This window comes from Aythya ferina (genome assembly GCF_964211825.1).
Source record: "Aythya ferina genome assembly, chromosome: 2".
In the NCBI taxonomy this organism is placed as follows: domain Eukaryota; kingdom Metazoa; phylum Chordata; class Aves; order Anseriformes; family Anatidae; genus Aythya; species Aythya ferina.
In genome coordinates, this window is record NC_140297.1 from 112,877,236 (window position 1) to 112,903,805 (window position 26,570).

General features: G+C 37.0%; 1 protein-coding gene and 1 long non-coding RNA gene across 9 annotated transcripts in view; one reads left to right on the top strand and one right to left on the bottom strand.

Moving 5' to 3' along the window:
- Positions 1–26,570, top strand: part of ST18 (ST18 C2H2C-type zinc finger transcription factor) — a 182,137-nt gene extending 155,567 nt beyond the window's left edge. For all 8 annotated transcript variants that reach the window (XM_084507416.1, XM_084507414.1, XM_084507420.1 and 5 more), the window contains 10 exons: positions 5,631–5,746; positions 8,434–8,496; positions 9,318–9,386; positions 14,412–14,474; positions 14,569–14,649; positions 16,095–16,316; positions 19,076–19,164; positions 20,698–20,801; positions 23,135–23,278; positions 24,102–26,570. In XM_084507416.1, the coding sequence (XP_084363542.1) occupies positions 5,631–5,746; positions 8,434–8,496; positions 9,318–9,386; positions 14,412–14,474; positions 14,569–14,649; positions 16,095–16,316; positions 19,076–19,164; positions 20,698–20,801; positions 23,135–23,278; positions 24,102–24,242 (1,092 nt within the window). In that variant the 3' untranslated portion in view covers positions 24,243–26,570. The remainder of the gene's footprint in view (positions 1–5,630; positions 5,747–8,433; positions 8,497–9,317; positions 9,387–14,411; positions 14,475–14,568; positions 14,650–16,094; positions 16,317–19,075; positions 19,165–20,697; positions 20,802–23,134; positions 23,279–24,101) is intronic.
- On the bottom strand, positions 19,363–21,538 carry LOC311430642. Its single transcript, XR_014688923.1, has 2 exons — positions 21,141–21,538; positions 19,363–20,422 (listed from the first exon to the last, which is right to left on the bottom strand). It is a non-coding gene; the product is annotated as an uncharacterized lncRNA (long non-coding RNA).

Here is a 26,570-nt window from a genome sequence, read left to right on the forward strand (position 1 = left end):
AAACAAAAAGTGCCAAGGTAGTCTCTTCATGTTGAAGCTTTTTTTTTTTTTTTTTCATACCAGCTGTATATCATACTAGATAACTCAATATCCGAGTATTTAAACACATGCTTAGACCCTTGCCTACAGTATTCTTTCAGTGAAGAACTTTTTGTTTTACCTTTAATGTATTTCAGTAAATCTCTACCAGTGAGTCTTAGACCTCACATGTGAGTCTAATTGTTGAGAAGTCAGATGGAGAGCATTCAGAAATAAAGGTATTGTTAGTAACTCCTGAAGGTTTTGGCTACAAGTAGCACAGAAGGATATATAAATACTTTCCACCAATTGTGGTGATTTTTATCCCATACGGAAAGAGCATGGGAAAAATATATAAGTACATACAGATGTCTTCTCTTTTCAGCCTATCCAAGGAAATATAAAAGCTCAAACTTGAAAACACAGCAAAGATGAGCAACTAAAATTTCAGTAAATGGTTTTATTTAGTAACTTTGCATCTTTCATGGCTAATCTTCTAGATTGCCATTTCCAACTTGATTATGGTCTTCATTTTAGTTTTGTTGTTATAATTTGTTTATAATTTGCTCTGTCATGTCTATCCTATCTTGGTAACATGGTAGCATAGTTTCCTATTGTCTTCCTTTTTTTTTTCTTTTTTTTTCTTTTTTTTTTTTTTTTTTCTGGGACTATCTGTCTGAACACAAGTTATTTATTTATTTTTAATTAGGAAGGGACCATCAGAGGATTTTCAGTCAAATTAGGTAATTTCTTGGCAATTAACATAAACAAGCCCGACTAATAGTTTTCCAAAGTAAAATAAAAGATGTCCTACTTTGGAATTTTTATTCATCTGCAAATACGTTTCCTTCTCATTTAGTTTTATATATTAAATAATGATATTTGAACATTTTAATAATTATGAAATTATCTTTTCTTCAGATATCAAAACTAGTACTTTAAAAAGACATAGACGGGGTAAAGCTGTTTAAGGTTGAAGGTGGGGATTCAGGCTCCCAGTTTCAAAAATACCTGGAAATAAAAGATAATTTAGTTGCAAAAAGAACAAAAATCTGTCAGCACTAGGAAGAGACCTGCCAAAATGAGACATTTGCACCACAGTGGACCATTTCTTGGAGGCAGGGTTTTCTTGAAGAGTATGTTTCTGTAACCTCTGCAGAGCTGATGATGCTCTCTGCCTCAGCCATGAGGCTCTGGGAGCATGGTCTTTCTATTAGGGCTTTGGAGTACATTTTATACGAAGTGGTAGACTGAAGGTCCCCTTCATGCCACATAATGGACAAGCATGTCCAGCTTTGAGAAAATTGCCTTGCTGCAGGGGATCAATTGTGTCACAGACTCGGCAGGGTGCTTGTCATTCCGTTCCTCCTCCCTGCTGCCACCACAGTTCAGAGAAAGAGCTACAGCAGGAGCATCTCCTTGCTCCCTGCTGGACTTTCAGAAAGCTGAGATAGGTGGCTGCCTGCTTCCTTGGCACTGGCACAGGGAACTGAAGGCATCAGCACGCTATCCAAAGGACATAAAGATGGCTCTCTTGCCCCTTGTACTCTGTGCTTTGACACTGTATGGTTTGTTCCTAATGGAGGTTCTGGACCCAGACCTCTTCTGTGAGCTTTTGCCATCCCAGGGAATGTCAATATGTCCGATGATCTCAAGGCCAGAGGCTCTGTTTTGCAAATCGAAGACTGGCAGTTATCCTCATGCAAAGAAAATGACTGATTATATCTATTTCTAATTCATTGTTATCTGGTTCATATGCACAACAGTTGCTTAATTTTGGTGGTAATTTCCAGAAAATATTGTCTCTCTCTCTCTCAGTGAAATAGCCTGTCCAGATGCCCCCTTAAAAAAAAAAATATCTGAATTTGGAAAAAGCTCAAAATCTCTCCAAAAGGAAAGCGCTGAGAAATAACTAGAGCTGTCAGTTAGTTCAACTGTCAGTTCTCCAAAGATTTCAGGGCTTAAAAATGTTAAAAGTGCCAGATGCTATTATCTGTTATTCATGTTACCATTATGTTCTGGTCTTTGCTGAAATCAATATAAACTTCCATCTGTACATTAATGGGGTTTCATTGCTTGCTTGCTTTCTGTAGTGTGCATGCGTGAATACACACATGCTCTGCAGAAAATAGTAGTGTTTGAACTGATTGGGCTGGTTCTGATTTTCCTTTTAGTCTGGAATTCTTCAGAATTTTAATAGTATTTAATTATAAATCTGTTGAAATGGGAAAGGAAATATATATATACATATATTTGGCCTTGATTAGCTGTCATGATCACCACTTAAATGACCAAAAAGTGGGAAGCACTAAAGGTGTTTTTCCAAGGGCTCTCCATCTAAAGCTAAATCTCTGGAGAAGCACACAACCCAAGGCTTGATGCTCTATGCTCAGTCCTAAGTGTGGAGGCCAAGAAATGCTTGGTCTTTAGGTCTGCTCATGACCTAAAGATAGGTAGATGTGTTCCTTTTTGGGCCACATGTATTGACTCGAGGGCCAAGAAAGGTGGGGTTTTAATATTCCTCTGCTTGCATTCCCATTGTGCTGTCTTCCTTTTGCAGCATCTACACATCTGATGATTTTATGCTTATTGAATAATAGGAGTCTTTCACAAGCTGCAAAGACAATGCTGAATAAATCATCTGTTTAAATATCCATATATCTGTATCTCATTCCTTAGAAATATAATAAGGGATATTGACCAGGAAGCAAACTCTATTATCACTTTGGTCCTTAGGAGATTTTTTCTTTCTCAAAGGAGAAGTTATTATGAAGTTTTTTGTAGGCCTTTGTGCATGTATGTGTATAGCTGTTGGTTTAAAAAACATGACAGCTAATCTCAGAAAGTTAATTCAGGAAATCCACAATTAAAATTAAAAAAAAAATCCTTCAAAGATATGAAATGAAAATATTGCAATTCAAAACTATTTAGTATCAGTTATGTTGGTGGTAGTGGAAATACTTATGTCAACCTTAATCTTGTCATCTTATTTTTGTTAAACATTCAGTGGAACATCATTAAATGAAGCTGTGTATATCAAATGCACTACTGTCATATTTTGTCAAGTCCTGATATGTATAATTCGTAGTCAGTCCTCTCTGTGCAGCAGGTATCAAACAGTGACATGATGAATAGCTAACACAGAGAAGTTTCTTTTTCATCAAATGATCAAGAGATATCTTCCATTTGAGATAAAGAACACAAACTATAACTGAAAATAGTAGGAAGCCCTACAGCATGATCAGTTGTAGGAACTCTTGTTGGTTGCAGGTGTATCCTGAGGTTCATCATGAAGTTCAGGAGCCCAGTAGAGTGTCCAAGTGGTCTTTCCACCACTGTCTATACCTGGCTCCTTTCAGATGGACACTTGACAAGAGATGGAGGAAGGTGATGTGTGCCCAGTCTTCATACTTTGCTAAGATTCATTTGAAGCATTCACTAAGTCTTTAGAAACACAGCATTAGCCTTTAGTTCAGTAATACAAATACAACCTATTGGAGTTGCTAGGAAATGTGCACAACAAGCCAGCCTTCTTCAACCTCCATTACATTAAATGGAAATAATGTTACTCAGAGTTTTTGGAGTTATTATGACATCTGGGCTCTTTCAGCTGGCAACAGAAGGTCACAATCTTTGGTTTCTCTTGGGAGCTTTTGATTTTATGGGGTGTTACAATGGTGATAATCCCTATAGAAGCTTTCATTTTCATATATGTAAGAAAGGCAGGTCTGAACATGTGGGAAGACAAAGTCAGTAACTAGAACCCCCTTTCTGCAGATTGCAGTGGCAAAAAACACCCCCACATGCCACAAGAACCAGGATTTAATTTGATGTTCCAAAATGGCCTTTCAGGTTTCTTGAATCCTGAATAAAACTGTCTTTCCTTTTTCCAGTCTTTAGCATTTTAGTTTACCATGTTTGGAGGATGTTCAAAAATTTAGTATTTCTGTTTGAACATTTTAGAAATACTGATATATATTTTTTTTATTTTATCTATTACTCCTCTTGTGAAATTTTCCTGTAGAAATAAAATTCTAAGAAAATGAAATATATCAGTTTACTTTTATATTTTAAAGATTTATTTGATAATTATTATGGAGGAGTTTTTAGAAAAGAAGATATGCATTTTTGCTTTCTATATTTGTAGCAGATGAGATTAATCCCAAACTAACCCCACAAATGTGGCTCCAATAATCAGTAGTAATTGATAGATCAATAATATGGCACGGTTTCTATATGTATGTATAGTGTGAGATACAGTAGGCAGTAGGTAGCCAGTATCAGAAAGCAGAAGGAAGTCATATTGAGGATCCAGTCTCCAAACAGGCAAAGATGAGCTGCCAGAATTGAGGACCATATGGAAGCTTTATCAGAAGAAACACCCCCGCAGAGCTTACAAGTCCCGTTAGGCATAATCTCCATTTTCAGTCCAGATTCTCCTCAGCTCTCCGCTCTGTGCTTAACAGCTCTGCAGACATCCCTGCCCCTCTGTCCTGGCACATTAATCAGCTGCACAAGCCCAGAGAATCTACAGCACCAATACTGAGAGTTTAGCAGAAACTGGAAGCTTCTCCCCTTGACCACAGGCAGCAGTTCGGCTCCTACATGCAGTAAACTTTGGGTGCTACCTGCCTGAGTATCAGAGTTTGAATCAGAACATGAATTCCCAGCAGGGGTTTATACAGATTTGATAAATGATGGTAAGGGTTTTGGAGATTTCTTGAATAACATAATATCCACAGAGCATACCTCAAGAAAGGAAATATTTAGCCTTCATAAAAATAGTAATAATTGAAGACATTAATCCTCAAAACAATATGAATTACGCTATATGAAATTGTCAAAGACATTTTTATTTCAGAAAATGAAAACGTAGTATTCTTCAGGGCACTGGATTTCCAAAATGCCTTCCCAGAGGACTTAATACCCATAATCCATACCATCCATCAAACAGCCTTGTAATGGTGATGATTTTAATCTATAAATAGTAGAAATCAGTAACTACTCTTACCAGCCTGCTGCTAAGAAAATGTCATTTTTTATTTTTTTTTTCCCCTCGGGATTTTTATTTTAACAAGAAATCTTCTCTTTGCATAAGACAAGTCATTGCATTCTACAAACCTAGAAAGTTTTGTATTTACATATTTTTATGTACAATAACTTTTTATTTATGATTATAATTTTGTAACGCAATATGGCGCAATGGTACTCACTTTGTGTACAAAACTCAGTGAGGTACTTGCACAGAAAAATCAAGGATATACTTGCTGAAATCCTGTTTGTCTCTATTTATTCCAAAGCCATTTTAATTTTCCCTGTGTATTTTTCTTTGATCTTCATCAGTGTTATATAAATCTAAACCTGATTTTCCTTATGTACAGCTTAAAACAGCATCTACTTTCAGAAATAATTTCACAAGTATACACTTCAACATTAAAAAAGTCTATCTATGATTCCTTGAAATTATTAATGTATTAAACTTTCTTAATCTCTCCTCATTGCTTCTTGTGGCACTTTTTAAAATGTTTTCCAAGACATTCAAGTTACTTGTTGAAAATGTGGAAGGTCTTGTCAAGAGAAACCTTTTGTCACATTCTCATCTAATATTTCAGAAAGATCCAGTGAGTTCTCCAGAAAATATAGAAGAAAAAAAATATCCAGGAGATGTCTCCATACCAAGTCCTAAACCCAAGCTCCATTCAAGAGATCTCAAAAAGGAACTCATCACGTGAGTCACAAAAAATGCCATGTTTTCCTCTGCCCTTCTAAATACTGACTATGCTGTTGTTCTAAGTGTGGGTTTGGAGTGCATTTGAGGGAGCTGAGCAGGGAGACTTCCATGACTGATCACTGCAGGTAGCTTCCTGTTGTAGCTATGCAACTCAGTAGATGTGAGTTTTGGCAACAGCTTCTTCTACACAGTTTTTTTAGCATGTTACAGGTAGTTTGTGCTAATATTTATGTAACTAAATAAACTTTATTTGGAAAGCCTTCAGTAGTTCTACTACTGAGGGTTTGGGCAGAAGTGCTGGGGACTTCTCAGATATTAAAAATGTGAAGTTCACAAGACAAAATGCAAGATAAAAAGGAGCTGCCCCAATGGTTTTCCAACCTGTAGGTAATCTGTGTTTAATTCCTTCATCTGCTTCCTTCAAAGCCGAGTTAGTCATTCTGTCCTGCTGAAAATCCAGTGGACATACAAATTCACACTCCGGAAGAAAAGGTTAATGATGTCTTTTCCCAAGTACAGAGACTCACTTTCTTAGTCTTAAGTTCCAAAATTTTGCTATCAAAAACAGCAAAGAAACCAGGACAATTCTGTTCAGTCATTTTGCACACAGCCACTTGTTTCAGTTCAGATTATTTTCAGTAAAGTTGTCCCAGACAGCTCATAACACTAGTCACTTCTTAAAATCCCAGGCTCTTCACAAAAGCCTACTGGATTCACGTCAACACCACTTTGATAACAATAGAGGGGTGGGTTTGTTTGGTTGGTTTTATTTGTTTGTTTGTTCGTTTTGTCCCCCAAACAGAATAAATCTCTCTATGCAGCTGCATTCCATATTGCTTAGTAATGATAGTCTATAATGTATCACTACAGAATCACCCAAAAATAAACGAGTTGCATCCTGTCACCCAAACGAGTTGTGTCCTGCTCCCCAGACTCAGTGGCACTGAATCAGTTAGATCTGCCTCTGTCTTTAGAAATCATATTTCGCTGGGACAAGCTTCTGTGAAGAGTGATTCTTTCACCTCATGCGTGCAGTCTGCATGTTGTCTACTCAACACATTGTATCTGCACTTGTAGTTCATGATCTAAATTGCTAGAGGTCATGTTTGTTTTGCCTCCTCTAAAACAGTTGCATACAAAAATCACTGAGTTTATTTGCTGAAGACTCTAATGGCTTTTCTTTTCTAATATTTATTCCTTTGTGATATTGACCTGTTTTGAGATGTCTGTAAAATACATTTCTAATTTCCTAAATAATAATCCCTCACAGTATTTACAAAAGCAGTGATAACCTTACAGTGTATTATTTTCACATGGTGAGTAGAAAGAGGTACCTTAAATATACCTGTCCAGAAAATTAAATAACAAAGTTTTAATGCATCAGCAGGATCTATAGACAATATAGGGATCCCACTGCATTTCTTTGATCTCACTGAACTTAGAACTCATACAGAACAATCCAGTACAGGTGGCTCCATCATGAGGAAGCTTTTAAAATGGCAAAAGTACTTGTGGAGAAAAAATTTCTGACACCATTATATGAATACCATATAATGTATTATATGCATGTGCTTTCTTTTTTTTTTTTCTTTTTTTCCATATTAATTCTCTTGACCAACACCGCACTGCTCAGTTTGGAATGGGCTGTGAAAATGACACTCATGTCCTCCTAAGGCTTTTTTACAGAATTGGAAAAGTTCATAGCATTCTGCCAGTTCAGAATAAATAGCCAGATGAGGATCTCCTGTATGCCTTACTCATGTAGCACTAGCTAAAAGCTTCTGTACAGCTTTTGGCTTGACCTTTTTAAACATGGGCCCAGTGAAAGAAGATACAACCCTTTATAAGGTGACTCTGCAGAACTAATGTTTAAAATACTTAAACATAGCTTATATAAAATAGCTTAAAATACTATAGAAAGATACATTTAACTCACCTATTCTTCCCCCTCTGCCCATAAATTGCATTTCTTGCCATCTTCGCCCTCTTGCAGAGGATTGTATCCCAATGTGATAAATGAGCTCAGTGCTATGACCAAAGACGGGTTGAGGAAAAACAGCAGTTGTAACATTTCTCCAGGTCAAACATTTTCTCCAGGAAAATGTGCTTCAACTGACATGCTTTTAGTTTAACACACAACCATAATACCTATTTCTCACTTACTTCAGCAAATAAAGAATATATGTGTTTCTAAACAAAGTGCTTTATTTTAGTCAGAGGCTGAGGGAATGATTTGGGGTATTATTATTCTCTAGTCTTTGTTACATACAAGGTCAGATCAAAACTTCAGCTCTAGGATTTATGAATTGCTGTCAAAAATTGGTAGCAATAGTGAACTTGTCCTTTCAAGAATACAAGTCATAACTGAAAAATCTATGCAAACCATGGTGGTTTCACATTACATAGATCAAAAAAATAAGGTTTTGGGTAATTTGCATTTGTGGAAATAGGATTTTTTTTGTCCGTATATGTTTCAAGTAGTAACTGAAAACTAGAATTGTTATGTAAGTTTTTTTAGTTTTTTTGTAGTGTCTTAATAGTTATGAGATGGGTAATGATGAATATGATTTCCGTAAGCACCATTATGTAAGTCATTGCAGGGTAAGCTACATGTATGTGATATAGTATACATACTCATTTCATCTTTGCATACTCATGCAATTTCTCATTACATCTTTGCATAGCTGTCCAACTCCAGGATGTGATGGTAGTGGTCATGTAACAGGAAACTATGCCTCACACCGCAGGTAAGAAACAACAGGAAACCCAAAGCAGGAAATTAAGTTACTGTTATCTGTTGTCATTTAACATTTTATAGTAACCATGGATGAGTATTCAAAAGTAATTTGCAGAAAATTGCCCATACAGTAATGTTTCCGGTTTTGTTTGTTTGTTTGTTTGTTTGTTTTCCTGTTTTTGTTATATTTTGTGAAAGTCTGAACTCAATAGACTAGATATAAAATAGAATAGACTGACTTAGGCAGGATGTGCTTATTACTCAAACTGTATGTCTTAGCAGAGACCTGTAGATAAGTCATTTAGTAAAGTTTTCATTCCCTTAAGTGTACAGGCACACTCTGTACAGATGCTGGTACATGGGATTTTAAGTGATGTTCCTGTAGATATCTCTGCAGGTGATTTTGAAATTCATAGATCTGCTAATACATTCTGTAGATGCTATTTATTTCCTTCAGAATAGCCTACTGTTAACCTGGGGGTTGAAACAATATTTTTCTTTTGGGAGCAAGGTAGAAGCCTTTTCCCAGACACACGGGCCAGATGTTCCACCTGCCCTTTATGTAGGCAACATAAAGGAAGCATTCTGTGTAATACTGGCTTGCCATGCAGGTTTAAGGAGATTTTGAAACCTCTGGCCCTGACCATATATTTTCTCAGTAACTTAAGACATACAGCTTTTATGGGCTGCTCTTCCTTTGTCAACAGCAAATATCAGTAAATATTTGAAGATTTTTTTTTTCACATTTGAAGTCATAGATTGTCTGGAGGTTGTTGTTTTAAGAAAAAAAATATTCTGTTTTAGTGAAACATTCCACATTGTTTTTTTCAGTGTTTCTGGGTGCCCATTAGCTGACAAGACATTAAAATCCCTTATGGCTGCTAACTCACAGGAGCTTAAGTAAGTATGGATAATAATAAAAAAGTTATTCTTGTTTATCTTTGACCAACATGTTCCCAGTTGCATATCTGAATTGCTCTGAGCAATTAAATATGAAATATTTCAGTGAAATTCATCAGTTGAAGCAGACTTTATTTCTCCATTTGCCTTTCTTCTTTTTTGTACCCCTTCATTTTCATTTTCATGAATTAGCTAGGACCCAAGGGAAAAAAAATATAAACACTGAGAGGCCTCTTGCAGTTTATTTCTGACTCAGATATAAAGAGGAAATATCTAACACGTGCTACTGATCTGGCAAATAACCCAGTCTGATCAGAGAAGTTAGACGAAATCCAAAAACCATACCAGAATTCTTGTATATCATTTTTTGTCATTCACTATCATGCACTATGAGTTTAATGTCACTGAAGCAGACATCAAGTCATATGATTTTGTGCTGGCATAATTCTCACCATGAAATGTCACTTACAAAAGGACTGTGCAGGCTCTGCTATATAGACAGATGTATAGGGACATATGAATATTTCAAAAATCTGTAGTCAAGAGAGGCACTGGCAACCAGTCATCTAGTTATTGAATCGGCTTTGTCAATAAGGACGTGGGAAAGAGGAAAGGATAATTAGAGTTCTTTCATAGCTTTCCCTCTGCAACTTGTAAATTGGATCCTGTAATAGATGGCTTGGAAAACTCATGAATGCATGTAAAAGGGAGAGAATCCTGTGACTGTCCTTTCTGTCCTTTAGGTTCATCCCTAGTGCAGATAGAAGAAAAACTCTGACCATGGCACTATTATGCTGGTATAATGATATTTATAGTAGGACAGACTACACATAGGATTGGCATGTGTGTTTAGTCACAAGTTAGCTTCCGAGACTAAATATAAGTTGTCTCATACTCTAGTCCAACAGCATGAACAAAAAAGATGCCTAACTGATGGTAGCTGTGGTGATGAACCTGCTGGAGATGTGGCAAATTGGTAAAGTAAGGCCACTAACTTTTTATAGCCAAATAATTAAAGCAGTTCCCAAAGCCAGGGTAAACTGACAGATAGGTAAACTGACACACAGGCACAATACTTTTGAGCTTTTAGATCACTGAGTCTCAAAGGTATAAAGTCTAGTTTCAGTATGTTTTGAAAAGAGCAGCACATGAAGCAGGGAACTGACTTGTGAAAATGCTGACAAATTTGAAATCATTTGCTGAGTCATATATATTTGTCCCTGCTTTTGTTGGCTTTCTGCCATACATAGACACTCACACAAATATTTTGAATAGTTGCTCCTCATGCAGCCCCTCCCCCCATATTCATGTGTGAATAAGGAAATTTGCATACCAATATGGTTATTTTTCCACTAAAGCTTCTAGAGTTTTGGTCATGCCATAAGGAAAGAGGAGCAACAGCATATGACTTAAATGACAAACTGCACATTGTACGCCATGTATAATAAGTGAGTTGTGAAAGACAAAGTCAAAGTTCATGAACATTTCACAGACAGAAATATGTTGCATAACGCACTTAGCATTTAATTTCAATTAGCTAGAAAAAGAGCAAAATTCAAAATCTGTTCACAGACAATTTGCAAAAGGGAAAAGGGCTAAATAAAATTATTTTCCACAAATGTACCACTGTATTCTAGCTTCCTGCAAACATTATTCAGGTGAAATTTTAAACAAAACTCTGATTTTGAAAAGGGTAGACTAAATGAAATCTAATGCCAAAAGCTGCAATGCATACCATACTGGTGTAGTATAGCAATATCAATTGTTGGTTTTACTTCACAGGGATGTGAGCAAAGGGCATAAATGTTCATAGAATCAGGCCACCAAAGTACCCTCATGTAGTTAGTTGTGAATATGAAAAAGCTGTGTATTTTTTCCAAATGTTAGTCATGTTTACTTTGCCAGAATCAAGACAGGATTTTGGCTTTAACTGTGAATCTCTAAGCCAGCAAAGATACAAGGCTTCCATGTGATCTACAGTTTGAAAATAAGGAAGATCTGTTCAAAAAGTGAACTTTGGAGTTAGATTCAATAAATTTTATATCTGAGGATTCTCGCTGCAGAGTGCAATCTAAGCTGGTCAAATTAAAATATACAAATGTTGATAATGACTCATGGATTTTAAAGCTATAAGGGAGAGTTGTGACTATTAACTTGATTCACACTCTCATTTCACCAAAGAACTGCTTCAAAAACCTTAAAGAAGTTTAAAAGTGCACTTTAGAAAAATATCTTATTACATTTCAGAAACTTTAGGGAATAGATAGAGTGTCCTATCCTCAGATTATTTGTTCTACAGGTTAAATATCAATTATTAGGAGAGATTTTACCAGTTCTTCTAGATAGGTTTCATACAAGTTGATAGATATATATATTCCATAAACAACCTCACATATTCTCTAGTCAATACCTTTCTTATCTGACCTCTGTGGGATTTCCATAACTAAAGTGTCTATCTAACTATTTCTACAACCTTTACAGTGAGTAAAAGTGTCAGAAATGCGGCTAGATCAGCAGCTTGGTATATCAATTTTATGTGAAGTTGTAGTTCATCTACCTAAAGATAGAGCAACCCTCTTCGAGTAGGGCACAAAATTATAGTACTCAGTGCATGGTTACAAACATTTATGTGTGAAATCACTGTAAGATTTGTTCTTAGAAAACCGACTTGATGTATAAGAGAATCTGTAACCTACACTGACTTGAGAGCTGACATCTTTTAGCTTGAGCTCTTGAGGCCTCTGATCCTCCAAAATAAATCTGTTTTTCTTGGCTCTGTACAGGATTCCATAACAGAGGGTGACTCCCTGAGATAAGGCACCAGTCCAAACTCATCAGCCAGTTAAAAGCTGATGAAGATCCACAGTATTACTGACTGGAAGGCAATACACTGTTGGTGCATCTTGTATTGTGGACTTTCACAGTCCATACAAAATTATAACCAATATTTAAAAACCCTGACCCAGTGGTCAAGATCAGGAATCTTACTAATGAAGGTTCTTACAAATCTGTCAGTAATCTGCCTAAAACATCATCTTTTAATCAATATTGAAATTATCTCACTCTCATATCTTTAAAAACTACTTTTAAATCTTTAAAGAATACTTTAAATACTAATCCGGTTGTTCAATCTAACCACTGTCAGGAGTGGCAAAGGCAGATGGGGAGATTCAAAATTAGCTCACTGTCTTGTTTAAGTCCATAACTCTCAGACTCATGATCTGAATGTGTCCCATAAAGAGCTCTGGATGAATTAAAATCCATGTCCAGTCTATGTGGACAGCTCTTCCATCTGTGATCATCTGATAAAACAAGTAGCCAAAATTAATACCCATAGTATTTGGCAGGTATTCTGGTTTTACTTATGAGCATTCATGCTCTCCAGACATCTGCCCTTGCTGCATGCTCCACATAACATTGTGCCCAGTCCTTGTCCCATGCTCATACAGGTCAACATTTAGTTCTACAGTCAAGCATATTTGGCACTCTGCAACCCACACCTCTACCTTCACTGTCAGTGTGAAGCATAGCATTCTGCCAAAGTATTTTGTTCAGAAAATGTCATCATGAAATGTTTTGACATTTAAATAAAAAAGATTCTCCTTTATTCAGTTGAAATTATTTGCTGAATTCCACTTGAATCAGTGAATAAATTTGGTCATGTCCAAAAGAAATCATAATTTTGACAAATTTATCATTTACAGAGAAACATTTTTACATATTCTGTTAAGAGATACACCTGCATACTCAGATGTGACATTACAATTATATTTGTAGGTGTTTTCCATGGCAGCCTACCAACAACCTGATTAAATCACTCATCTCCTCTTCTCAGGACAGATTCAGTAACAACTGAGACCCTTATGAGAGTATTGAACAGCGCAAGCTTCCTTAATGTTTGTTTGGCACTACTCTTCCTGTTATTCTGATACTCTGTAAAAATCATAGAATTCAAAAGGCCCTTAGGGATAGTTAACACAAGAACGTAGTGCTGTACAACACAGAAATGTAGAAATGGCTGGCACAATTTCTAAAGGTAAATATTTTGCTTATACTGCTTTGTGTGTTGAGGCATGATTCTCTTCTAAAACCACAAGCACACACAAACAAAAATTCAATACCCTCAAATGAAAACAAAACAAAACAAAAAAAAAACACTCTCTGAAAAATTACTTTCAGAGATGGAAGGTCCTGTCCCAAAACCTGCAGAAGTCAATGAAAAGATCTACTGACTCCTGTGGGCTTTTGGAGCACATTTTTCATGCACTACTAGTGAGTGCAGAGCCTACACTCCCAGACCAACTGTAATGACAGGCAGGAATGTTTCTTTAAATTGTATGGACATTTTATTATTAAACATTCATACTCGTAAAGGCTTCTGCACATTGCACACATTGCACACATACACAAAAAACCCTTAAAGATGGGACATAAACATAATCTGATTGCCAAACTGAATACCCAATTGAATCTAGTGTTAGATATAGTCCTGAGGTATGGTTACAGTGCTAGAATATAGAAACCACTACATTCATATTCTGGCTATTACACTAACTCTATTGATGTCCAAAAAAGTAAAACAACTTTTCTGCTTCCATTTTCCCTGCTGTAAATACTGGCAAAGGGCTTATTTATATCTGTATCTGTATGTAAACATCAGACGGATAACAAACATGTAACAGTAAATTTACAAATAGATCTGTATCAATCTGCTTTTTTTTTTTTTTTTTTGTAATGTTGACCCTGTACAAGGAATAATGTTCAGTGAAAACAGTGCTATGAAGTATTTAAATGTACATATTTTATGAAAAATGTCATTTTTCTTACTAAAATTCAGTTATAAAAGAAAAAAAATAAAGCAATTTTCTCATTTAGAAAAAAAAATAAATAACTAAGAACTAGTTTTAATTATCCAACAAAAGCTGTGTTGTTCTTTCTTCCACCCAAGACAAAATGCACCAGGTACATGTTGTTTACTGTTATCTTTGAAGTCATGTTTTGTAAGCTCCCTGTCTTATTTTAAAGGTGCCCTACACCTGGTTGTGATGGCTCTGGCCATGTGACTGGGAACTATGCATCACACAGAAGGTAGGAATTGTCCCATGTTTTGGGACTGCAATGGTTGGTGTTCTTGCCAAGCAGCATCAAGAGAAGTGGCTTTTGTTCTGTGTGTTTCTTTCAGCTTATCTGGTTGTCCCCGTGCCAGGAAAGGTGGTATCAAAGTGACTCCTACCAAGGAAGAAAAAGAAGACCCTGAGCTAAAGTGAGTACAAAAACACAGGTCTACTAGCTGTGAAAGGAGAAAAAAAAAAAAAAAAAAAAAAAAAAAAAAAAGAGTTCAGGAGTTGATACATTATAGGAAATAACCTACTTAATCTGAGCTATCTGAGAATATGCCCCAGAGCTGGAGCCAAACCAGCTTCACCAGTTTCTGCTTCTGGTGAAGCTGATGGAGTCCATCAACTTGGAGCTTAAGCAGTGAGGAAGGATTGCTGTATTTGTTTGCATTGTTTCTATTGTTTTAAACAGTAAAATTTTCACTAAAAGCAAAAACTGAAAACTCAGTAGAAATTCACTGCATGACTTACTTGAGTGTGGATTCCATTAAAAACAGTAAGTGATAACACTCAATATTGTACTTTATGCTTGCTAATGATAGGAGAGAAAGCATAACACTGACAAAGCAGCACAAAAATAAATAGCTCCAGTGAAGCCGCACCTCAAGTACTGTGTTCAGTCTGGGGCCTCTCACTACAAGAAGGACATCGAGGCCCTGGAATGTGTCCAGAGAAGGGCTATGAAGCTGGTGAAGGGCCTAGAACACAAGTCCTGTGAGAAGCAGCTGAGGGAACTGGGGTTGTTTAGCCTGGAGAAAAGGCAGGCTCAGGGAAGACCTTATTGCTCTCTACAACTGCATGAAAGGAAGGAGTGGGGAGCTGAGGGTCAGCCTCTTCTCACGGATAACTAGTGATAGGACTAGAGGGAATGGCCTCAAGTTGTGCCAGGGGAGGTTTAGGTTGGAAATTAGGAGACATTTCTTCTCAGAAAGAGTAGTCAGGCATTGGAACAGGTTGCCCAGGAAAGTGGTGGCATCACCATCCTTGGAGGTGTTTAAGGAAATGTTGGATCTGATGCTTAGGGACATTGTTTAGTGGGTGATATTGGTAGTAGGGTGATGGTTGGACCAGATGATCTTGGAGGTCTTTTCCAACTTTAATTATTCTATGATAGATAGATGGATGGATGGATAGATAGATAAGTAGAGAGATGAATAAAACTAACTTACTTTGCAAGTATGTGCATGAGACAGTACAAGTTTTCCAGATATAAAAACCTACCCTCTGCTTCATGCCAGAAACATAGATAGAGAAAAGAGAATGGTGACTTTTCATACACTTGTAGATTGTGATTTATTGCCTGTGATAGAATTTCAAAATTCTTTTCTGGTAAAACAATATCTAAATGAATTGTTTAGTTTCTTAGGCTGTCCAAGTGCACTTGAAATTGCCTAATCTTAAAATCAGCTGAATTCCCAAAATATCTTGACATGAATTGGATGCTCAGGTAGAGTGAGTCCCAGGAGACCGAGTCTTAAAAAATAGTGCAAAGTGGCATAGGCAGCTGGATGTGTTTTCTCAGACTTTCTTGAGACTGTCTTCACCTTCTATCTCTATTGAAAACATGGGTTCTTTTGCTGTGTTTCTTTAGATGTCCAGTGATAGGCTGTGATGGCCAAGGTCACATATCAGGTAAATACACTTCTCATCGCACTGCTTCTGGTTGTCCTTTGGCTGCCAAGAGACAGAAGGAGAGTCCTGTCAATGGGTCTTCACTATCCTGGAAACTGAACAAACAAGAGCTGCCACACTGTCCTTTGCCAGGCTGCAACGGGCTGGGTCATGTTAATAATGTTTTTGTCACCCACAGAAGGTATAACTTTGTGTTTTCTCTTTTCATTTTCCTTAACATTCCACTGTTGAAATGGCAACAAATGAGGTTACAGTCTGAATAAATTGTGCTGGTCGTTTAAGTAATGAGACAGCTTACATTGCAGCTGATATTGGTCAGAATAAGTTTGAGAGAGCTGGGATAAACTTTTAACTCTTATTTTATGTTCCCATTACAATGTGACTTTCCAAGTTCTTTTCTTCAGATTACCACAGTTTCTATATGATTTAAAATTTAACAGAGTTCTTCCTTAGGCAAATATGGAATTGTATCTATATATCTTTTATAGAAAATGCAAATATCATTGAAATGTCAACAGAAAAGATTTAGCAAGAGGAATAGCTGCATTCATTTAATCTTTCTACCAGTTGAAAAGCTGTTTTCATAAACTTTGTATTTAAATAGCTAGAACCGCACACACACAAAATGTGTAGAATTCTTATGGGTTACATCAGTTTGCAGTTACATCAATCTTAAAACAAAACTATTCTTACAAAGTAGAAAAAACATACCAGTAACAATAAACACCAGGATTTTATGTATCATTGTGAAAACATGAAATTATTTGAACATGTTGAATTGATGTTACTCAAAGTACATGGCTTCAGAATTATTACCTGGTAAATTTTGGTCTTTCGCATATAATGGCAATTAAATCTCTATTCTATGCCTCCTTTGCTTTTTTTTTTTTTTTTTTTTTTTTTTTTCTAACATTCTGAATCAACTTCTCCAAGAATGTCTAAGATGACTTGAACAAATTCAGTTAGAGTAAGTGCAGTGTGATTCAACAGAACTCCATGTTAAAAATTTACAGCCTTTGAACTCTGTTTTTTAAAGGCCCCCCATCAAACTCTGTTACTCTTACTCTTTCCTTTCCTTTCAACCCTTTGTATTGATGAGCCGCTCCTGTTTCTCTCTCTCTCTTTTTTTTTTTTCCCCCCCTTCTCAGCCTCACATCTGGAAGTCCCAGCGTGGCTTTGCCATAGCCCACTTCCAGTTCAGGACTAGACTTGTTTTTTAGTTATTTGGCTGTAAACTCCACAGAAATACACAGTTACACAGAGCTCTTAGTTCAGCTGTTGAGACAATGATCCAGTTTGGGTGACCTGTTGGCAGGCCTCTCTGCTACAAGCTGCTGCATCCTTGCTGAATCTATCAGCAGCAGAGTCAGATTGCCTGCTCTGACCCTACCTCTCCTTATGAGGTGTTTGCTGCTGGAAAGCTCCCAGTCCTCAAATACAGCTACCCAGGAGGAAATGCGCACCATAAGTCTCTAGGTGAAATTTTAAACAGCCTGCATGTGAGCTTTTAATGCTATCGCCTTATCTATATGGAGCATGTAGTGGAATCAGCCCATCCAAAGAATGCTGAAGGATAAATTAAAGAGTTTTGAACTGCTCATATGTAAAATTATAGAGTCCTCTCTGTAATGGAGAAGAAACATGCAAAGCAGTGGATTTGTCCAGTTACTTTCTTTATGAGCTGTATCCTATGCTAAGGTGTTTTCATTATGACACCGCTTTAAGTTGGGGCTAATTAATTTATTCTAAGCAATATGAAAGCTTCAAGCCAATAACATAAAAAGTATGTCCGCTGATTGCAACTCACACATACGGATGATTTCTGTCCTACTTAAGGCTGGATTACACTCAAGATCACAGCATTAATATAGTTTCATGATATTATATTATATTATATTATATCCTTTCATAGCACACTTGAGATCCAACAAGTCAAACATAGTTTTGAGACCTTTTTCCAGTTAGTTATCAGCTCTGGACAGAGAAACTAAACAGTATTCCAGAACTGGAGAACTAGCACATTTCCTTGTATGGCTTTTAACTAAGCTGGCAGGAAGCTAACTTAAACCTTCAGCAGTTTTTACTTTTTTATTTTAAAAAGTCTGTTAAGAAATTTTGTTTCACACACACACACAAAAAAAAAAAAAAAAAAAAAATCCTGCTAGGATAGGACAAATTTTTTCTTCACTTCTTACTTGGTTACATCTGAATACAAATTCCAAATCCTTGAGCCAGTTCTTCAGCTTATAGGTGTTTCCTTATTATTTATAAAGATAGTATTACAACAGTGCAATTCATCTTAGCCCTTTAGTGGGCTATAAAAATTGCCTCAGGTAATTACCATCTGATGAAATTGTAAGCATTGAAATAACAAAATGTAATTAAATGTGAACAGTGGTTAAAAAGCAAACTGATTATATAATAGAACAATTCAAAAAAAGCTATTACAGTCTATAGGATATACCCAGAGTTAATATTGTATCAATCATTATTATGTATCAACAAAATGATGCAATAGTTGTGCACCACGGAAAGCATCTCATTAACTAATTGTTTTTAAGAATGGTAAACTTGCCATCTTAAACAACCATACTGCCCCTTTCCTCTGAGCAACAATAGTTTATTTGTTTATAAGTGGTGGAACTTCAAGAATTCTGTAAATGCTTCTCCATGCAACTTGATAATAGCTCCCAATGCTATTTTGATTATTCTGAAAGTGTTGTTTACTTATAAGTTGAGATTTCTGTGCCAATTTTCAAGCTGGAATATACAGTTAAATAGCTCTTTATGAGTTATGTCATTCCCTGAAGCTATGCTATAATGGCAATCGTGACGTGACCTTAGGTACAGAGGTCTGTCCAAGTGCATGATAATATTGCCTGAAAGGATTGTTGCTATTTTCAAGTCGGTGCTAATGTTTTTTTTTCCTATATGTTTCAGCCTGTCTGGTTGTCCTCTGAATGCACAAGCCATAAAAAAGGGCAAAATTTCAGAAGAATTAATGACTATCAAGCTTAAAGCAAGTGGTGGTAAGGAAATTTGTAAAAGATGATGGCATTTATTTAGATAGAAGGGCCCTGACTCCCATTTATACTTATGCCCCTTTATGCCATTCTATCATTAATTCTCACTCCTTTCAGTTGTCTCTAACAATAACTAAACTTGAATTAAAAAAATCTTTGCATGAGAGAAAAAATTATTTTCATTTACCTCATGATAACTCAACATTTGTCATATGCTCTCATTTTATCTCAGAACATTTTTTTTGTTTGTTTGTTTGGAGACAATTTTAATTGTGTAATTAGTAATAAACAATAGATGCAGATCAGGCAAACTAGCTGACATTACTAATGACTAATGACTAAAATAGAAGAGAGGAAAACTGGATGTGGAAATTGACTTCTCCCAACTTGAATACAACATGGTTTAGTTTTAAGTGTACAGTGTTTTGACAACTAAAAGTAAAGGAACAACTACCAAATAGGTATAGGGGGAAATATATAGGAATCTGCTTTATTATACCATGTTCTTTAAATAGATAAGAGACAGGAATAAGAGAACTTTGTCTTTATGCCTCCAAATGCTGAACAAAACAGCTGTGTCACACTGGACAAGAGTTTGCTTCGACATGCCCCATCTCTGTCCACACTACCTCTTGGGCAGGGACTGCTACTGATAAATTTCCCAGTTTGACTTGCTAGCAGACTCGGTTCTGGGCTGTAGGTTTTAAAGCAGAAACAACAACTACTGTACTTTCTGAAGGCAGAGTTTGTCTCATTGTGACAGTAAGCAGAAAGAAGGATATGCATTGCCAGCAGTCATAGTTGCACAGTATTGTGCAGGACAGGGCTTTCAGTAAAGAGCTGAAGATATTTTTTTTTACGCTACCTAAATTGTGAGGATGTAAAAGTCCTCCTATTTATTTTTTTTTCCCTGTAATGCGTTTTAGCTTCTTGATAGTTTCCCTTTTGCCATCATTTAGATTTCGCTATTTATCACACCTATCTAAGACTGTGCTTCTGCCAAATAGAGATTTGCCCCCACAGAACTTCTTGCAAGATCAGAAGCAGATACAGATAAGCTTCCTGAAGTCAGCAGTTATACTATTGGAGATGTTATCCTGGGGTTGTCCCTGTAAAGGAGGCTTGCTGCTACATTTTGTTTAAAACTAAAACAAAATTGTAAATACTCCTTCATGTTTCGTTATATATGTTCCTCTTCGCAGCATTTCCAGAAGTTTTTTCCTTTCTCCTTTCTCTTTCTTTGAGCTTGTGTTTGCATGTTGTGCTAGAAAGAAGAAAAAAAAAAAAAAAAAGAAATGAGAAACACAAAATCTCAGAAAGCATTAATTATGCCTTACATGTTTCAGTTTATATAGATGCTTTAAAGTTAGGAGAAAAAAAAATACAATAAAAGCAAAGTCACAGACAATTTAAGGATCAGTCATTTGATCAAAAGCCTGTTACCTTCCTCTTATTCAGTAACAGCATACCTTGCTACTCATATATCTATTTTTATGTAGACACTTTAAATCTGATATTGGTATTTTTAACTATTTCCAGGTATTGAAAGTGATGAAGAAATCAGACACTTGGATGAGGAAATAAAGGAACTGAATGAATCCAATCTTAAAATTGAAGCTGATATGATGAAACTTCAAACCCAGGTATGACATCAAAGCCAAAGTTTTAACTATTTCTTATGCTATTTAAAGACAACAAGTAGATAAAATATGTAAATTATATGTTTAAATGCAGTTATTCTTGTGTGGGCTCTTCACTCTGTAGCAATTAAAACTACCCAAATCCTACACACTTTCTTTGTCAAGCTCTTTTGTTTGTTTGTTTGCTGTAAATAAGCAGCAAATTCCTGGTTATTGTCATAAAGATCTGGTGAGTGATAGGCTAATGGCAGTTCAGAGCTAATCTCGGTGAGCAGAAAAAAAAAAATATATATATATATATATTTATAAAACAAAACATTTGTTTTCCTTTGTTGACCAAACCTTTGTTGAGCAAACCACAGAGTCCCATGACTGCTGTAAGAACCCGGGTTAGGGAGGGCATCACCTCTTACAAACATGCTCTGAATCTTACTGCAAATTGATTTTGTACCTAAAACAATCTAGTTTAGTTTACTCACTGTCTATTTTTTAGTTTACTCACTGTCAAACTATTTAAATAGTTTGAATTTTGCCTGCAGGCAACACCTGGTAAAGGATGGATGCCTTTTGCTAACTTGTACAGCAGATTAGTTTGAGGGAGAGCTAGAGAAAAGAGTTGTTCACTGTCATTCTTTTGTAAACTGATGGGATTGAATTGCCTCCAGGTGCTGGTTGTGGTTCTGTGGAGTGAGCCAGGTATGTTCCTCCACACGGAGATTCCTGCATGCACCTGTGGAGTCACCTGGGCAAACCAGGTCAAAGCACGAGCAAAAACTTGCTTAATATTTTAGTGACACTACAAACTGGAGAAAAAAAGTTCTTAAATAAGAACAGGTCTGGAAACTGCATGTAAATCTGAACTGATCCAAAACAGAGTGCAGCCACACCCCTCTGTATTTGCACCTTCCTGGCTTGTATGCAGTGCTGATTCATGCTGTTTTTGTAACAGCCACAGCATGTGTAGTTTAAATACGGGTGGAGTTTATGCCACCTGTGCTGAATCTAAATGATCAGGCTTCACACTGCAAAAGTTGCTGAGATATCTATTCCAAATTGAATGTCAGTGAGGGTTTTTGTGTATTTTTTTTTTCCATAACTTCTGGACTTCTATACACTTTTTTTTTCTGTACACTTTTTTTTTTTTTTTTTTTCTTTTTGTCTCTCCTTGGTCTCACTTTGCTATTTGCACAGAGATGGCCTAATTTATTTCAACAGATTTCTTCCCCTCTCCCCGCCCCCAAATTGCTCCCTGGTGAAGACAGCCTGATCAGCAAAGCGTGAACTACAGCTGAAATAACATGTTCCCTGTATGGCTTTTCTCTACCTCCATTTAGTCTTGTCTGGCCAGAAGTTAGGCTGCCTCAAGCATGCTCCAGACAAGAGGCCTCAGTGGGGTGCAGGCAGGCAAAATGGTTCTTCCCCCGGGGACAGTCCTGGTGCATGTCAAAGACTAACCTGCCCACAGCAAGAAAGAGATTTAAGCAAGACAGAGGGATGGAGTCCTAACAAGAAGAGGGTGGGCAAAACACCTGTGGACCTGGCTCCATCACTCCCTGCTTTGCAGGGCCAAGGGCTGCCACCACAGGGGAGCTGGGCAGCAGGGACTATTGCTCCCCTGCCATTGTCACCTTCAGTTTTTCAGCGCTGCTTTTGACATAAAACCCTTAAGGGCTCAGCGTATGCCCACCAGGTTTGTGCTAAAAGGACACCATTTTGCTACCTCAGGTGCTTTTTCCTGCTGTTTCTAAAAACCCTGTGTTTCCATTCTGTTGGTTGGAGATCATCTTTGCAATTGTGTGCTCAACCGCTCAATTTCCTTCCCACTGTATTTTTCTCCTGTTGTTTTCAGCCCTGTCACTAATCCCAGGCAGCTCACAGCTCTGCCCTCCACCCAGGAGCAGGACAGGAAAGTAGCACAGCTGCTAATAGCGTTGTCACTGCCATTGTGGTCGATCAGCAGGGGTGCTGTAAGAGCAGGACAGCAATGCAAACATCAGCCTCCTTTTTCCTTCCTTCCACCACCCCTGAGGCCACACTCTCTATCCCAGCTCAGCACGGACCCCTCCTTCTCTGAGCTCATTTCCATGCTCCTCCAACCATGGTGCTTTGCCAATGCAGTGATTCATTGTGAACCTGCAGCAAGGTCCATTGGTTCAGAGCAAACTACCACCTTGTTGTGACTATGCTGTGGACTGGTTATATCCATCCTTAAAAAAAGTGCCTGAATTTCAGCTCCACTGTTGCCTCTCTCACAAAGAAGTGCTGGCCAGTTTGGGTTCAAACTGCAGTTACAGCACTGCCAGGAGTCCGTGTGACTGTGTGCCTGTGTTTTGTAGATCACGTCTATGGAGAGCAATTTGAAAACAATAGAAGAAGAGAACAAACTCATAGAGCAGAACAATGAGAGCCTGTTGAAGGAGCTAGCTGGCTTAAGCCAAGCCCTCATCTCCAGCCTCGCTGACATTCAACTTCCACAGATGGTAAGACCACAGCCAGCAGCTTCACACCTTCTTTGAGTCTGCTTTGCCAGCATCTGAAGCAGCTGAGCAAGCTCAGGGACCAGCAGGAGTGCTGTAGATGCAGTACTGGACAGCAGAGCTCTCCTTAGCCTAACTTACTCTTCAGAGATGCTGGATCATGAATTCTGCTTGCTAATAGTCTCAGTTGCTTCCAAGACCGAGCCAACGCTGGTGTTTCTGCCCAGTACTGCAAGACACTCCCTATCCCTCCCTATCTCAATGTTTACCCTGCACAAGGTGTGAAAATTTCACAAGAATCTGTATTCACTGTTAGCTCCTAAGTCAGAATTTTTACCTGTTTCATCCAGCTCAGTGCTGTGATTCTTCTGGAATCAGCAAAGCCTCTCAAAAACTCCGCATCCTGTATGTCTTGCAAACACAGACCAAATCCACAAAAGGTTGGTCTACAGAATTTCAGTCCCCTTTCCAAATCTCAAGAGAAACTCTGGGAAATTAGGTGAGGACAGGTTTATGAACATCAGCCATATTCCCAGAGTCTCAATAGGAAAGGCCTCAATAGAAAAGCAACTTACACTGAAGATAACATCTCCAAGCTCTTTTCTTGCTAGAAGTGTGTGTGGTTGCACACAAAACTCCATTTCTACAAATCCTTCATTAGTATGGATGACCATCAGGTTTATAACTTCTCCCCTCTTGCCATATCACTGCTTTTCCTTGCTTTGGGGTTGGGTGTTTGTTTGTGGCGGGTTTTTTTTGTTTGTTTTGTTTTGTTTTTGCTTTAATTTTATCTCCTACAATTATAATCTGTTTTGTCTTCATTTAGGGGCCAATCAGTGAACAGAATTTCGAAGCATATGTAAATACACTCACAGACATGTACAGCAATCTGGAACGGGACTATTCCCCCGAATGCAAAGCTCTGCTGGAAAGTATCAAACAGGCAGTGAAGGGCATCCATGTGTAGGATGTGAAAGCTGCTGGGCAACAGAAATTACTTAACAGCAGTAAACTCCAGATGGATCTGTTAGGAGTTCATGTACTGCTAAGGGGTGTAGGTTGCCATGCTGCATTTACAATTGCAACATTGCACTATTTTTTTCCCAGCTGACTTAAAAAAAATAAAAAAGAAAAAGAATAAAAACACAACAGACTATTTGTATTAACAGCAATGCACTCTGTTAGTATTTATTTCAGTACAATTCCTTTTTTTTTCTTCTTTTGCACTCAGTTTTTGTAAAGTGAATGTAAAAAGTGTGTGCGACTATTTTTTATATTTTTTATTTATTTCTAATCAAAGAGTTTTGTTGTTTTTGTTTTTTATCTTTTAACAGCATTTTTGCAGCCTGCCATATTTTTACAAATGTGTTTATTAATTTATTTTCCAATGGGATTTTAAATAGACTGAAAGTTATACTGTAAATTAAATAACTTGCTGGGTTTGTACAGGAAGAAAAAAAATATGAAAGTTACAAATGACTGAACTGTGGTTCTAGTTTTATTTTCCTCACATCCTGCTTTTTTATAATGGCTTTGTATCAGAAATGGGTTTGCTGTAACGTTGAGATGTGAAGATGCACGGAATGAGAAGATAAATGGTGCCCACTAGTGGGGAACTCGGGCTCTTTAAAAGCACAGTATGCTGGAAAACAGTGTGTTAAAGAATACGTTAGCAATAATGAAATATAGCAATCAGCAAAGCACTTGACTTGGCTGTGTGATTTAGCCTATGCGAATGATTATTTAAAATGTTTCAAGAGAACTTCAGATTTATTTTGCCACTGCAGTTTTTTTCAGAGTCAGCTCATGGAGGGAAATGACAATTATCTCTAAACAAGAATGATAATTTGATAGGACTGGTACTCTTTTGGTATGATACATTGAGGTTTTAACCAAGTGACCAGTATTGCTATGGATTTGAAACTGAAAAATGCAAACACATCCCAAGCTGAAGATTTTGTACATAACGAATCAAACACATCTCCCCCTGAAATGGCATTCAATACTGGTTTGAACTTACGGCCGTGGAGAAGGCAACAGTCTGGAGAGGAATGTTACTCCAGTGCAGTTGTGGTTGCCCTTCTCTTTGAATGAACTGTAGCAACACGCTGATTGGTTTCTCCCATCCTTATTCACCAAGACTAGTCTGACACTGCATTGGTTACCAGTCATTCAGTAGGGTACCAGGCACTACAGGGCATGCAGGCACAAGGGATGGGGCCACGCAATGGTGCAGAGGTGCTCATGCATGTTCCCCTCACCAGTTAGCCTGGGCACAGAGTTTCTGAATCCGTCAGAAATTAGCAGTTGCTATAACCGAGGCAATGTCTATTTCAGGGATTGTAAGTAATTAAGCATTGTTTCAGAAGTTTTTTTTATATTTATTTTTTTTAAGAAAAAGGTATAAACAACCAGCTAAACTGCCTTTTTTGTATGCACACACACCTCATGTGCATATGTGCCTCAGTGTAAATGTATACATGGATCTAGCGTGTGTTTAATTTTTCCGTGCTATAATGAAAGTGTTTATTTTTATTAGCCTCATTTATATTTAGATTGAATATGATGGCATTCACAGGCTTGACATATACAATTATATTATTACTGTTCCTGCACAAAAGTACTATTCAAAAGTGATTCAACTCTCATGCACTGTGGTCACTGTTCTGCATTAGGTGGGGCTTGCTTTTTGTTTGAGGGTTGATTCAACTCTTCAATACTAGTTTAGACAGGGGAAAATGTATGTTCTTAGAAGCTGTGTTTATTTTTAAATGGATTTTTCAAAAGCTACCATACGTGCTGTCTAATATAAATAGGAGGACGCCAAACAAAAAAATTTGCTATTAAAGTTACTGTACTTGCTAAAAAAAAACAAAAAGTGAACATTTGTTATACTTGTTAAATGCATACAAAATGAGTTCACTCATTACAAAGACTAAAATTTAATTTACTAAATATTTTAACAAATTTGTTATATATTTTATTTAAGTAAAAAAAAATATCTTACTGACCTATGTATTTATTATTATGATTTACTCTGGCTTCAGGTTAATTTATCTGTGTTTGGTTGTTTGATCAGGATGTTCTGTGAAGTATGTTTGTATTTATTTCCCTCCCTTGTACTTGATGTGTTTTGTAACGTGCACTGATTTTTTTTTCTTTTTCTTTATATATTTTTTTTTGTGTTTAAATGCATTGATGAGCTATACTGTAAATTAGACCTTTTGTAAAGAGCAATGATGTATGCATTTTTTTAATTTGGAGTAGTTTGTATACTGTTTCTTCATACAATTAA